Below are 16,492 nucleotides of genomic sequence, written 5' to 3' on the forward strand. Positions count from 1 at the left end.
TTATTAATTTTACATTATACAGTACTAATGCAAACTAGTTCGCTCATAGTGCTCAAAAAGTGCACAATAATAAGAACTAAAAATGAAATAATCATTTGACAAAGATCAAGACAGGGGAGATAAAAGAAGCATAACCTAAAACTTTAAAAACTGCATTTACCTCTTGCACTGAGAAGATAATGTATACGTATCTGGGAATGTACTCAAGAAAAAGCACTTGTCCAGGTTACTACAGTTAAGTGTCATTTCCAAGTTGCCATCATCTGCATTGATTGATTGATTTGTCATACAAGTATAGAATTATAGTTTGTGTTAACATAACAAAGTATAAAGAGGTGATAAAAAGGATAATAATATCAAATATTTGGACCAGGTATTCCATAAATGACCATAATATAGGAATGTGTTAGTTATAAATAAATTGCGAGAGAGCATTTCTGTTTGTAAATTTTTTATGTTCAACTGACGTTAAGCCAAGTCACTGGATTGTCATATGACAATTTGTGGAACTTTTTAGCCATAGGAGATAGGGTGGGTTTGTTTGTTTGTTTGTTTGTTTGTTTGTTTGTGTGTTTGTTTGTTTGTTTGTTTGTTTGTTTGTTTGTTTGTTTGTTTGTTTGTTTGTTTGTTCGTTCGTTCGTTCGTTCGTTCGTTCGTTCGTTCGTTCGTTCGTTCGTTCGTTCGTTCGTTCGTTCAGTCAGTCAGTCAGTCAGTCAGTCTGTTGGTCTGTTGGATTTCTATGCTGCCATTCTCCACAGATTCAGGACAGCTTGCAAAAGTGAAAATACAGCACAGTACAATTTGACTAGAGAAATCCAACCTAAAACTAATATTACCCCTCCCCCGTTATATAAAAAACAGACATTCACTTTCATTCAACTGCACTCACGCAATCACATCTTCGACCAATTGCGAGATGTAAAGCTCAATGGCACCAGGCCTGCCGGCAAAGGTAAGTTAACTCACCATGTAGCCAAATCAATATGTTCTGACAAAGTATATAAGTGAAATGGCACAATAGAGTCTATTTCCTTCTCCCATAAACTCTCTGGGTCTATATACTGTATCCTATTTATATTTCCAATCCTGGCTTAGCAGCTTTATAGAAAAACAATATAATTAATAATGTTTTATAATATCTTTATAAAATGTGTTAACATTATAACTGCTAATGCTTTAGATTAGAAAACCAGTTTATTAGAAACCAGGAGATTTTGAGTTTTAGTCTCATCTTAGTCATAAAAGTTGAATGAGTGGCTTTGGGTCAGTCACTTTATCTCATCACCTAACATCAGGCAGGGGTGACAAGCCAGTTGATTCCTTTTGTAATAGTCTGTTTATTTAAAATACCAGTCCCTGTACTTGTAAGAAAAATGCTAAGGAGATAGATAGATAGATAGATAGATAGATAGATAGATAGATAGATAGATGGATGGATGGATGGATGGATGGATGGATGGATGGATGGATGGAGGGAGAGATGGAGGGATGGAGAGATGGAGAGATAGAGAGATAGAGAGATAGAGAGATAGAGAGATAGAGAGATAGAGAGATAGAGATGAGACAGAGATAGATAGCTTTGTAGGAGTTATTGTATAAACTGTATCCATTTTATATAATGTGTATTGTAAAATTATATACAACTGTTCCAGTTTTGATATACTGTGGAAGCTACTAATATATTAGGGTTAAACCATCAGTCTAGCAAGTGTTTACCACAAGTCACCATAAACCGATGCATATGTAAATTTAAAATAGGTAGGGGTTACCCTAGAAAGTTAATTTCTCAAGAGAGTTGGAGTCAAGTTTTATTTTTTTTTTGCAATAGGAACCAAATATATCTAATCACTTCCAATGCTGAAAAAAATAAATCACTAATGTAGTTAGTCAAACTACAGATAGATATAATGTAGTCAATCAAACTTTACAGAACTTTAAAGGTACAATTAAATCACTGTAATCAATGCCCTTTTTATTCTAACACATTGTATATGACGAGAAGCAGAAGCAATAATATTCTTTTAAAACAGGAAAATAAAGCATGCATATATTTTTAAATAAACAAACATGTTAGGAAGCTTGTGATCCACTTACAAGTGTGTTCAGGTCCCTGTAGCTTATTTAGTGTAGTTAGAAGAATGTCTAGTAAGATTCTGTTGAATGCTGAACTAAAGTCTACTAAGAGGACCCTAGCGTGGGTTTTTGGAAATTCAAGATGTTATAGGATATAGTGCAGAGCCATATTAACAGCATCATCTGTCAATCTATTTGCTTGGTATGCAAATTGCAGGAGCACTAACAGTAGATCCGTGATGGTTTTCAAGTGGTACATCACTAGCCTTACAAAGATTAACTATTGATATTAGAGCAACTGGTCTGCGGTCATTCAGTTCCTTGATGGAGGGCTTCTTCGGCACTGGGATGATAGTAGAACATTTGAAGCAGGGAGGAACATAGCACATCTCTAGTGATTTGTGGAATATTTGGGTGAAGATGGGGGACAAATGGTCAGCACAGACTTTTAAGCATGAAGCTTTTAAGCATTAAGCATATTGTCTGGGCCTGGTGCTTTTCCAGGATCTTGTCTGTGAAATAGATCTTGCACTTCCTTTTCTATGATCACAAGGGGTTGTAAACCCAGTGGAGTCAATTCAGTTGTAGGAGGTTTGGCTGTTGTTGGTGTGTCTGGGATGGAGGTTGTGGAGATAGATTGCTGTGGTTTCCTTTGAAACCTGCAGTAGAACACATTCCGGTCATCTGCCAGTTGCTGATATCCTTCAGCTTGGAAAGGTGATTTGCTATAACCCGTGATGTTTTTGAGAGTTTTCCCATATGTTTGCTGGTTCATTTGTTGAGAACTGATTCTTTAGCTTTTCAGAGTAGTTTCTTTTTGCTGCTCTGATATCCCTTGTTAATACATTTCTCGCCTGATTGTACAGCATTCTATCACTCTTTCTGTAGGCATTTTCTTTGGAATGACATAGCTGCTTAAGTTTAGCTGAGAACCAAGGTTTATTGTTACTGTATATTCACAAGTTCCTGGTCGGTACACATATGTCTTCCCAGAAGCTGACATATGATGTTACAGTATCTGTGAGTATATTACCTGAAAATCGTTATTCTTTGAGAAGAAATCAACAAACTTGTGAATGTTGGGTGATAAAAGAACAGGGAACTTAGATTGGGAAAGAAAACAAAAAGAAGGATAAGAGAGGGAGGGAGGAAAGGAGGGAAAGAAGGAAGGAAGGAAGGAAGGAAAAGGTACATTAGAGGTATCCAAAGTATTTCAAATTCAAAATATTTGAATCTTTGAAAGATTTTGCCCATTCGAGAAATGTTTGAGCTATGTATGTTATGTAAGTTATGTACTAAGTTGAAAACATTTGTACACACGTAAGCTATTCAAATACTGAAAGAAAAGAACAAAGATATTGGAGAGCCTCAATGGAATCCATTTTGATTATAAGGTATCGTTGATTTATTTTAAGACCCATTTGAATAATTAATCTATAGAGCCTCAATTCAATAGCTATTTTCAAACGGAGCCTTTATGTATTTTTAAGTCCTTTGAATAGTGTACTGTAAATTTTGTTGCACCAATGGGAAGAATTAATGTAATGGCTTAAAGTAGATTAAAATAAGGATTCTGAATGTTGGAGTTTCAGCACACTAAAAATTCACACATGAGAAAAATAAACAAGACATTTTATCACAAAGATAGCTGCATGTGGATGCTATGTTTTTAGTTAGTGTTCATATGAAACATAATTCTCTTCTAATCTCAGGATGCCTTGGCATTCAGCCATCCGGGAGACCAAATACGTACACTACCCTGATATAAAGGGCCTTTGGGAATTTTTTTGAAAGGGAAAATTCTCCCAGTCTTAAATTTGTAATATAAAATCAGTACAATACTGTAAAAATATGAGCACCAAATTCAAAAGGCTAGTGTAACCAATGCTAATTTTACAGTATGTATCAATCTTACCAGAATGGTAAATTATATCAGAGGTTATTATATTTCTAAACATTTTTTGTCAGACTATGATACAAAAAATTTCAGAAGAATAGTAGTTATAGCTAGAGTGGTGTTGGCAAACCTTTTCAGCACCAAGTGCCTACATGGGAGTGTGTGCGCATGGGAGAGCACCAGAAACCAGAAGAGCAGTTTCTTGATGTGCATGTGCGCACCAGGAAGATGAGCTTCCAGTTTCTGGCATGTGCATGCACACCAGTTACCTGGTCTTCTAGTTTCTGACGAGCATGTGTGTGCGAAGATCAGTTGGCCAGTGCATATGTGTACGATGAAAAGAGCAATGGGCGACGAGAGATGGCTTCGCATGCCACTTCTAGCATTCATGCCATAGGTTTGCCATCATGGAACTAAGCTATTTAATTCTTTTCAACCAAGGACTGAACTAGCCTTTAAATAATGAATCAACCAAAGGGAGCGATGACAAAAAGAGGGAGAAAGCAAAGATGGTCATTAAATGGGTTCTTTTTAAATATAATATCTTGAGTTCAAACACAACAAATACATTTTTTCTGCATCTTAATCTCTTTTTGTCTCACTAAAAAGTTATAATTTGATGGTACGTTTTGTAGCAGCTTTTGAGTCACATACTGCCATTTTGAGCATCCAAGGGTTTGTTGTATAATGAAATGTATATATCCCATATTTATGTTTGAATCAACAATCAAGGCAAGTTACAATATTTTAAGAATGTCAAATATAAGTAGGAAATCAAAATCAAAAATTATTATCAAGGTTCAATAAAATACAATAAAATAATTAACATAAAGAGCTTGGTCACAGATACATATTGGCAATCATTCTAAATATTTAAGAGAGAAAAAGATTCATATCCTTGGAAGGACAGCCTCTCATACAGAGTAAAAGGCTAAAAACTGAGTTTCTGACAGTGGAGGCATTCTCTATCAGAAGCTCAGATTTTAGCCTTTTACTTTGTGGGAAAGGATGTTCTTCCAAAGAGATAGATCTTTTTCTCGTGGTCCTCTAAGGCAATGGTCTCCAACTTTGGCAACTTTACAACTTGTGGACTTCAAGTCCCATAATTCCTCAACCAGCACATGCACTGGCTGAGGAATTCTGGGAGTTGAAGTCCACAAGTTGTAAAGTTGCCAAGGTTGGAGACCATTGCTCTAAGGTACCAGGCAAGTTCATTCCAGGAAAGGCAATTTCTTAATACACGTAGTCTTTGACTTACAACCACTCATTAAATGACTGAAGTTTCAATGACACTGAAAAAACTGACTTAGGACCATTTTTCACCCTTAGACTGTTGCAGCATCTCCATGGTCATGTGATCAAAATTTGGATGCTTGGCAATTGCTCATGTTTATGACAGCTATAGTGTTCTGAGGTTATATAATTGCATTTTGCGACTTTCTGACAAGCAAAGTCAATGGGAAAGCCAGATTCACTTAACAGCCATGTCACTAACTTAACAACCACAGTAATTTACTTAACAACTGTGGCAACAAAGGTGGTAAAATGTAGCAAAATTCACTTAGCAATTGTCTTGCTTAGTAACCGCAATTCAGGCTCAATTGGACTACCTGTAGTCAAGTTGAAAGGGGGTTATTACTTAAAATTGTGTTCAGCAGAGTAGGAGGTGGGAGCATTGATTATATACTGTATGTGTTGCTTTGAGTTCCTAAAAAATAAAGGAAGGATAAATGAAGTAAATGTCATAAAATATATATATTATACCATTATAAATCCAATGACAACTAGGTATTTAGGAGCACTCCCACAATGGATATTCTATTTTTATTCTAATGATGTTTTTTTTACTGTTCATGGCCCAGAGTCCATTAGTAGTGGGGAAGGGTAGAAATGTCATTTTAAAAAGTAAATAAAGGACAGAAAGCACAAGGGAACATCACAGCTCTGAGATTAGATAGGGTTAGATTGTAGAATATTCCGTATCTAAGCTGTCTCAAATATAAACAAAACCTGTTTACGGAAAGGAAAATCATTGATTTTGAAGAATTAAAGTGGAAGTTGGCAGATTGAAGGATAAAGTGAAAGGATTTTAAGAAATGTACTTATATTTTTGAAGGGATAAAAGATAGTAAGAAATATAGAGCAGGAGTCTCCAACCTTGTCAACTTTATGTCTGGTGGACTTCAGCTCTAAGAATTCGCCAACCAGCTTTGCTGGTTGGCTTAAGGTTGACATGGTTGGAGACCTCTTATATAGAGAACTCAAAATTCTAAAATTCTAAAATACAATAATAACAAAATAGGCTATTTGGGTGATCGAAGAATTAGAGTATTTATGTACAGATAATGGTATTAAAGATGAAGAAAAAATAGTTCCTCATTGATAAAAAGAATTCAGGTGATTTCAAGGACACTTTTGTGCAATTTCCTTAGCAACCATAGGGAAGAAATTTGTCACAGTCTTCTCGTGTGCAGAATTAAATAAAACATTGAACTTTGCTTTGCCAAAGCTCAACTATCTCCATTTTAAAAGACTTTCTTCTTTTATTTGGTTACAGTATTATTCAAATACTTTGCTCTGAAGAAACAAATACTGGTTACCAAAATGAGATGGTTGGCATTTTAGCTCAAGCTTATCAAACATCACAGTATTAATACTTAGAGCTTTCACTGGTTATATAGCTCAGTTAATGGATTTACACAGCAGTTTTCTACATTTAGTAGAATTTATTCCCAGGATATATTACTCAGAATGTTTATAAAACTCCAAGATTAATGCATTTTGTTATATAAATAAAGTAGCACTCCTATTATTAGATCAAAGAGACAGAATATGAAATGCCGTGCTACATCATTTATATATTTGTTCTGCTAGTTACATTATATATATACATAGGCCTCTTTATGTATGAATTCTGGTAATACACAATTCTCCTATTTACAGTAATTTTGAATATCCTCTCTTGTTTATCTAAGTAATGATTCAAATTTTTTTGACACATCTATTTTTATCATCTGCTTTCTGCTTTATCAGTTTCCCCACTAAATAGTGTTTGTTATCACATTTCTTGCAATTGGGAATTTAAATGTGCTTAAGAAATATAGACATTCCATGGAAAATGAAATCTATGCCAGCATATAGCTAGCGGAAATAATCTTGGTGCTTAGCTTTCCCAGTCAGCTAGGAGTGTGGGAAAGCCAGGAACTTGCTGCTCAGGCCAACTTGCAATTTGTTAGTTAGCACTATAAAACAAAATAATGCTAATAGCAGATCAGTCTTTCAAAATTAACTCATATAATTCCATGTAAAATTGAGCTTTTGCTTTGAATCTTGATATCCCTATAATTTAGGAATGCAATTACTGTATACATACAGAAAACAAATCAATTATTTGTCTGACATCCTTAACATAAAGTTCAGAATAAAAGCTGCGATGGAGGAAGTTAATCCAAACCACAATGCCTTAAGCCAGAGGCATCTAAGGTTACAAGATTGTGTTCATGTAGAGGTGGACAATAATTAATTAAAATCATGTTCAATACTGAATAGTTACACTTAGAAATAAATGAGATAAAGAAAATGAAGGCTGAGCCAAAAGAGCAAATGAATAGGATTAAAGAATCCCAAGTGTAATTTTTCATTTATAATTATTAAAATTATCAATTTACATGCTTAAGCTTCATAAATGAAATATACAGATCATAACTATTCTTATTGTAACCACAGCCAATGAAGAATCCTCAAGAGACCTAAAATGCCATCTGATACTGCAAACTCATGTAAACCTCATTCAGTATTGTGTTTTCTTTAAAATTCTATCTAGAAGGCCAAGATGTCATCAAAGTTAAGCTTTGTTCTCAACAATAATTGCAATGGTATCATTTTCCAACTTTGGTATTTATTTTCTATTTCAATATCTTCATCCAAGTAGTCATCAGGGCAGACCCTGCTTGGATTATGAAATTAACTAATATCAGCTAAGTGCTGTCAGCTGTTGAGGCAAATTAAAATTTAACTGTTTAAAATTAGCTCTATGTGAAGACAACACTGGGTGTCATCATGTGATGTATCCAGACTTTTTTCCCTTCACTAAACTGGATGTGGACGTGGCCAGTGTATGATACGTCCATCCCATGAGCTGGAAATTTGGCAGCCCTGCTTTAGAGGGTTTCAATTTCTATGCAAGCCCTTCAACAAGAATTAACCAATTAGAAGTTTTAAAGCATCCTTAAAAGATTCATGGGCTTTTCACATTTTTTTTTACAACTAGTAGCAAATCTTCTTTGATCATTCAATGTGAAAGAGATTCTGCCTTTCTACTTAAAATAGTACAACTGCCATTCTGATCTCTTTTAGTTTCTAATAGAAGACCTGTAAGTGATTTTATAATGTGCTGTATAGCAAATCCCAAAGTATTGATATGGTTACATAGCACCATTCCTTCAAATGCCCAAATAATTCTGTAAATAAGCATCACATTCAGGAGGAAGCTTTATCTCATGAATTTTAGAAAAGGAAGGAAAAAAATAAATACAAAGGAATACAATTGATAATAATCATTGGAATTAGCTCTGGTTCCTGGAAAAGCCTGATTGGGCTTATTATCAGGGGATGTTTTATTTTGGGAGAAACATGGTATATATAACTTTGAGATCAATTGACTGACACTGACATTTAAATATATGTATTTTCTAACATGTAGTTCTTTTTCCTCTGAATGACTCACTTATATTTAAATGCTGATTAATCACAAACAACCCAGACATGTTTCCAAATAGAATCAAATGTTACATATTGCATACTAAATTCTCTCCCATCTTAATTAAGAGCAAAATATTCTTTAAGGGCACATTAAATAAAATTAATTAATTAATTAAATTAAATTTCCATTAATTTAATGGGAAAATCTGTTTTCCCTTTTGCTGACAATGGTTGATAGATGGAGTATTTGGAACTTTGTTTTTTTTCTCTAAGAGTTGAATTATGGGACAAGAGAGATTGTGAAGAAAATAATCGTGATGGGTTATCCTTACTGGACTTTTGCTATAAACATTGATTGACATACTATTTTGATTTTGTTTTCCTTACCTAAGAAATATGCTATGGGGAGAAGAGATATCAATTTTTATTGAGAGATGTTTATCAGCTGTTAAAATTGCTTTTACCAATTGGCATGAAATAGAATACTACTTTCTTTGTCTTTGATTTTTTTATCCTTGTTTTCTTTTTTTATCTTTCCTTTTTCTTTCTTTTTAAAATTCCCTTCTTTGTATTTTTTTAGTTTGCATTGGCTTTTATCACTGACATGCATCATTCTTATTTGAAAACATCAGAAATCTGGTTTCCAATCTGATTTAATACATTAAGATTAATATAAGGTGAACTTCAATATCAGATTTCAACTGAAAAAGAAAAATCCCTGGAAAGAAAATGAAAACCAAACATTACATCATTCTTAGTTGTTACTTCTGAGTAATTGTAGCACTTAACGAATAAGAGAACTCCAGCTGGTGTTTAATGCTGTATGTGCTCAGTACGTCGGTAAAAATAAATCCTACTAAGGCAGTGATGGCGAACTTATGTCACGGGTGCCACAGGTGGCACATGGAACCATATCTGAGGGCACACAAGATGTTGCCCTATGACATCCACTGCATGCCAGCTGATTTTCAGCCTTCCTTTCAACTGTTTTTGCTCTGCCCAGGCTTCAGGAAAGCCTCCTGAACTCTGGGGATGGTGAAAACAGCCAAAACGGAAGTTCATTTGTATGGTCATCCCCAGCCACCTTTTCTTTGACAGAGGTTTTCAGGAACTTCTTTGGCTTCAGACAGTTGCAGCCAGACCTCACACACCTTGGCCCATTTCTTCTCCAGCAAGGATTTCCAGCAAGGCCTCTGCAGCTGATAACAGAGCTCCAGATCGATCCAGAGCTCTGTTATCAGCTACAGAGGCCTTCAGGAAAGCTTTGCTAGCTGCAGAAGAAATGGGCCGTGGGAGACCTGGTTGCAACTATCTGAAGGTAAGTAGCAGGGCAGTTTCCAAACTTCCGATTGGCCCATTGGGCCATTTTTCACTGTCCTCAGGCTTCAGGAGGCATTCCTGAATCCCGGAGAGAACAAAAAACAGCCCAATGGGCCTACTGGAAGTCCAGAGGCTTCAGTGAGGCTTGTGTGCATGCACAGGGGGCAGTTGGGCTTGTGCGCATGCACAGGGAATGTTTGCATGTGGTGGGAGTGTGCGCCTGTATGCTATTGGGCAGGGCCATACCCTTTTTGCACCGAAACCAAAAAAGGTCTCCATCACTGTAATAAGGGATTAAATCAGGGTGATGATTTTCATAGTCAAGGCTTCCCTCTTACCGTTTCATCCTCTAGCAATATTAGAAGTTTGAAAGATTTCTGTTTCATTATAGCTTAAGTTACTGAAATATAACATCATACTTGCATTGCCTATGAACAATTAAAACAAACTAAATGCAGGCTATTGCTTTTGAACTGGTTTGCTTCAACTCTGTGATCATCTACCACAGGGAGGGACTTACAACAATTCATTTTGTGACTGAAGTTACAACGGCATTGACTTACGACCTTTTTTTGCACTTAGGACCATTGCATCATCTCATGGTCACGTGATCAAAATTCAGATGCTTGACAACTAACTCATATTTATGACCATTGCAGTGCCCTTGGGACAAGCAAAGTCAATAGGAAATCCAGATTCACTTAACAACTGTCTTACTAACTTTAATATCTGCAGTGGCAAGAAAGATCATCAAATGGAACAAAATTCATAAATGTCTTACATAAATTTTGGGCTCAATTGTGGTTGCAAGTGGAGGACTACCTATATTCAGGCTTTGGATGCAACTTTCAGCAGCATGTCAGGAAGGAATGGAAAAAGATGTATGAATCAAAGATTTATGTACATTATTTGTTATTTCTGAATGAAATCAAAATGGTATTTTCATATTCTGACCCAATATTTTTTCCGTTTTAACTATAACAATGAAAAGGATCTTTGGTATTTGTGTAATTGGTTTCAAATCTTGTTTTATATTGGATTCATGATATTCCACTTTAGAATTTGTCCAAACTACATTATCATTTTGGAAATGAAAAAAAAAATACCCCCACTTTCAGATTAATAGTGTCAGATGATGAGACTGCATCTATTAAAGAGTCTGTCCCATAATACTTTGGTCTCATCGAAACACATGTTCCTTTTATACAATCTTTTGTACCTGAATGGAATTTTTAGCATTACTTGTGTTTCAAATGTCTATTCTGTGTTTCACATTGTGTTAGAATTCTTCTACAATATAAATTCCTTGTTCCCAATTCACATAATCTTCATTCCATTTTAATGGAAATTCCACTTTTTCCTGAAAACACATCCAAAATAATCTACCTTAAAATGGTTCAACTTTGAACTTGTTGTGATATATGACACTTCTTAAAGTGATCTTAGGAATCTACATTAGAATAGAAGTGATATGGAAAGAAGGAAATTTCAATGCGTTCCAGCTAGACCATTTTTCTAATTCAAATTGTGCCACAGTGGATACTGAATTATAGTGATTTATAGATTGCTGCCATTGGAATAGCTTCACTTCCATTAATCCTGCAACTGTCTGCAAAAATAATACAGGGCTGTCTAAATTACAGCCCTGTGCTTTCTTTAAATATAAAAGTGTATATTGGGACACTTAATCATAACTTTCTAGTAGCTTGTGTACCTTGATCTGTGGCTTTCAGATATCAAGCAATGGATCAAGGATATTAGACTGAACCTCATTTCTCACCAAGTCCCATAGTAATGTCATATTCTTACACCCTGTCTTATGCTAGCCTATGGGCAGGGACTTTTTTGGGGGGGGGGGGAGGTGATTTATTTATTTATGCGTTTGTTTGTTTGATTGTTTGTTTATTTACTTACTTGCTTGTTTAATATACTACACATGTCTCCTATAAGACAATTTACATTGGCAACCCTCCATGTTTCTAGTTCCATACATTTTTCAATTTTGGGGGGGTAACTTTACTTTTAAAAAATGGGATTCTAGACTAATAATAAAGTAAAGAACTTTGACATAGTTTTCTTTACCTATGGGCCACATTGAATTTATCTTAGACAATAAGAAAAAATAGCAATCGTGACTCTACGCTCTAAATATTCCCAACTGCCCAACAAAAGGGCAAGGCCTATAAGAACATTGTAAGAAAGGGGAGTAGGATTATTGATAGTCTAATAAATTAGTGTTGTCTGATTGGCTATTTATTTCTATTATTTTATTTATTATCTCCATAGGGCTGCCTACTTCACCAATGGTAACTCAGGGTAGTATATAACAGTGCAATAAGATAATGCCTCTACAACAAACATAATATAACCATATACTGTAAAGTTTGGAATTAAACATTAATACTATTAAAACTAAGAATGAAAAATACAAATACCATCAATGACAACCATTTTGTGAGTAGGAAAGTACCCAAGGAGCCATTTTGTGAAAACACCCACAGCATGGTCTTAGAATTCAAAATCTGCTTACCGTTATCCTAAAAGTAGAGACCATTGTAAAAATATGTATTACTCATTAACTTGTTTTGCGTTCCATATTATTAATATCAATATAGTTTCAATAATCCTAAATTATTTATTTTTCTTGTTACACATGACAAGCTACTAGAGTACATGGCTTCTACTTCATTTATTCATGTATGATAAATGCAAATTAGGACATTATATTCACTTTATTTATTTCTTCCAGTGATATGTTTACAGTCAATTTTTATATTATCCATCACAATGTTTCTTGTTTTCTGATATCTCTCCCCTCCACACACACAAACACATCCTCACATAATACATAAATACTTTGAAGTTTCAGTAACCCCTTGAAATGTTTCTTCATCTCCCTTGAACAAAACTTAGTCTAGCTAAGATAGCTAGATCTGTTTTCCCGTTGAATCCTTTAACTTTTCCTTTCTATTTTACAGATCTTTTAATTATATTTCCTCATTCTCGATCCTTCTCTTTCTATCTTCCTACTATTTATGCTTTCTTATCACAGTGATCCTTCTTTCACCTCTAGCTTGAGATTCATCTTCACATTAGAAAATGTGGGTTGATTTAAGGACTCTTGAGTACACTTAACTCAACTTTTTTTACTTGTCACTATGAATTTGAATCTTAATGCTATTTTTGACATATTTGTACTAGTTCGTTGCTTGTGCTTATTTTGGGAATAAATATTTCTCTGGGCATCTTTCCTTCAAGGAAAGTTATTGACTTTACAGTGACATTCCAAAATGCATAAAAAAACAGAATGACATTTAGTATGCTATTTCCCCACTGGTATATCTTAAGAGATATCATAAATTTCAGTTTGGTTTTATTCATGCAGCATTTGTGAATAACACTGATCAATATTAATGAACAGACATGGGTCTATTCACTCACTAGCAAAATTGTCAAAATGCATTACTCTAAAAAAATATGTCCACGTGTAAACTTTTAGTCTCTAGTACAGCCTTCAAAACACAATCCTAGATTACTTTTCCTTGCCTGCCACAAGCCCCTAATAGTTTTGAAATATTATTAGAAATACATTTTATAGATTTTGGGGGAATAGGAGCATGCAGAAGACAAGCAAGGAAGAGCTACATTTTAAAATAATTAGATAGAGATAGATGATAGTTTTGTCTAACAGGAATCCTTAGTAGTGTGTGATCTTCTAAGTAAAGGATGAAGGCATATCCTTACCTTGGATGGATGTCCACAAGGAGCACAAGGGTCTGCATAGTAATCACATCAATCCTTTTACAGTGAAAGCGTGCCACCTTCAGCACTTTCAGATATGTGAAACACAAAACTATGAAAGAGAGGAGAAAGCTAAAGGAATGAAAGATTCCTGTGAAAATCATAAACTGGGTCCTGTCCTCCAGTTTCTTATTGTACAAGGTGCAAGAGGCATAAAGGTGGTGGAATCCTACCCAAGAAAGAGAAGTCGCCACAATTGGGAAAGATACTGAGTGTAACCACGTGTAACTCAGGATGAGGGCAGCATCTTTGTAACGCATCTTGGAATGGTAGTTTAGAGGAAATACCACCGCTATCCACCGGTCAATGCTGAGAGCTGCCATGCTCAGCATGGAGTTGGTAGTCAAGAAAGTCTCTAAAAACCCCACTATGTGGCAAAGCTGTTCTCCTCCAGGTGGTTTCTTGTAAATGATCCCTGCCAGAGTGAGAGGCATGTTCAAAGCAGTCATCAACAAGTTGCAGAAGGTCAGGTTGAGGATAAACAATCCCGGGACTTGCTTGCGGATGTCTGCACTATATAGAAAACAGATCAGCACCAACACATTGGACAGCAACGATACAAGGATGAGCACCACAATCAAGAAAGCCAGGATCACTTCCCAAATGTTCATGGTGCCTCCATTCATAGGAGGAACATTTCCAAAACTGCGCCCAGCTGGCATCCAGAAAACATGGTGTGAGGCACTCTCACACCCTCCTCCTCCTCCCCAGCCTGCTCGCACTCCTGCATGCCCTCCGTATTTTTAGAAGAGCTGCAGTCCCTCCACCCCCCTGCTGCTGCTTCTTTCCACGTCAATGCTTTTTAGAGAGAGAAAGAGAGGCACAAAAAGCAATGGGAATGCCCATTAAACTACAAAGGGGGTGTTTTTTTAAAAAAAACAACTAACCGTGTGGATCATCCGGAATCAAGGCACAACTCTTCTAAAGAAAGCAAAATACTCTGAGCGGCAGGTCTTCTGAGATCTCTCATTATCGGTCCTAATGCTTCTCAGTTCAGCTGGTATATTTATTTTCTTTTACTCCCTGCTTCCGTCTCTCTCTTTCTCTCACTCTCTCTCCCCCGCCCACCATAAGCTTTCAGGCTGACTCTAACCTGCTTTTATGATCACAGATATATCTCCCATTAATGGAGTAAAGTGTGCACACTGCTGGTGATTTGCTGGCATGATTGATTCTCCATCATTTTATTTTTATTTCCCCCCAGTGCATGTTTTCTATATCAGTTTCATCCCTTAGAGATTTTGAAATGATCAATCCCAAAGTTCCACACACACCCCTTTTCATCCACTTCTGCTGTTTCGTGCAACCTGAAATTAATTTACTCTTCTTTTATTTTTGTCGGGTAACTTGATTCCAACAATGCTAAAGACACGTATGCATTCCCCCCCCCCCCCACTGTTCCAGCTATTTTCACAAAAATATATAATCAGGAGTAAATCTCAAAGAGCTTTAATGTAAAAGAAAATCCTTTCATCACTGAAGGAGGGAAGGGAGTGAAAAACCATTCAGACTGTGCCAGAGTTCTTGTTTAAGAAAAAGACTTTCAGTTTCTTAACTCATGCAGAGGAAGATGTATTTACACCTATAAGTATTCCCAAAGAAACAGGAATCCTTTGTATGGGCATGGTTGTAGACAGAACAAAAGATTGATGATACATGACAGAAATAAGGAGCAAAAGAGACACAAAATAGAAGAAAAAGTGAGAGTGGGGGTGAGGGTGAGAGGAAGGCAGGAAGGAAGGAAGAAAAAAGGAAGGAAGGAAGGAAGGAAGGGAGAAAGGAAGGAAGGAAGGAAGGAAGGAAGGAAGGAAGGAAGGGGAGGTCTCCTGTTGATTCAGACTCTAAGTGGTGATTGATTGACCCTATAATTTTCTACAATGATGAGGAACTGGTGGCACGATTTTAAATTTTGGAAACTCACATTTTCAAAGACTAAACATGCTAAGTAAAGGCACTCCATCATTTAGAATTCCAAAGGCATAGGTCTACTCCTAATTTCTAGGCTGCTCCTCTCCCACAATTTTCAGCATTGACTTTGAAAGTTTTAAGCTCCTTCCATGAGAGAGAGGTTTGGAAGTTATCTGTTCTCTTATCATGCTAATGCACCATTTTGAAGAGAGAGGGGGAAAAAAATCTTTCAAGAAAGTAACCAAATCCATCTGAATCTATTTCCATTTTTACAATTACTGATAAATGCCATGGCCAGGAAGATCAAGGAGATTTTTTTTTAACAAAAAGTGATTATGGAGGAGAAAGAAGTATAGCAAATGTTGATATGGGTAAATTAGACTTGCATCTAGGTGATAGACTGATTTGCCAGAAAAGAGAGTTTATTATTATAACAAGGGAGACTGTTAATGAATCTTACATTGGGGAGTATAGGAAGCATATTTCTCAAGCTTCTCTCTCTCTCTCTCTCTCTCTCTCCCTCCCTCCCACCCTCTCTTCCTCCCTCCCACACTCCCACACTTCCATCTTCGCTCCCTCCTTCTCACTCTCTGTGTCCATGCAAGTATATTTGTATGTGTGTCAGAGAGAGAGACAGAGAGACAAATAGAAAGAGACAGAGAGACAGACTGACTATAATGAGAAAGCTATATGCACCAAGCCTCGGTATATATAGAAGCAAAGAATAGGTGAGGCTGTGATCCAGAAAAAAGCAGGCAAAGGGAAAATGACTGATCTGAGAATGGAAGGCAA

General features: G+C 36.0%; 1 protein-coding gene across 1 annotated transcript in view; it reads right to left on the bottom strand.

Moving 5' to 3' along the window:
* GPR26 (G protein-coupled receptor 26) overlaps positions 1 to 14,418 on the bottom strand; it is a 34,319-nt gene extending 19,901 nt beyond the window's left edge. The window contains exon 1 of the mRNA XM_070753996.1: positions 13,736 to 14,418. Within this exon, the coding sequence (XP_070610097.1) occupies positions 13,736 to 14,418 (683 nt within the window). The remainder of the gene's footprint in view (positions 1 to 13,735) is intronic.
* Between the last annotated feature and the right edge of the window lie 2,074 nt (positions 14,419 to 16,492).

This window comes from Erythrolamprus reginae, chromosome 5 (genome assembly GCF_031021105.1).
Source record: "Erythrolamprus reginae isolate rEryReg1 chromosome 5, rEryReg1.hap1, whole genome shotgun sequence".
In the NCBI taxonomy this organism is placed as follows: Eukaryota; Metazoa; Chordata; class Lepidosauria; order Squamata; family Dipsadidae; genus Erythrolamprus; species Erythrolamprus reginae.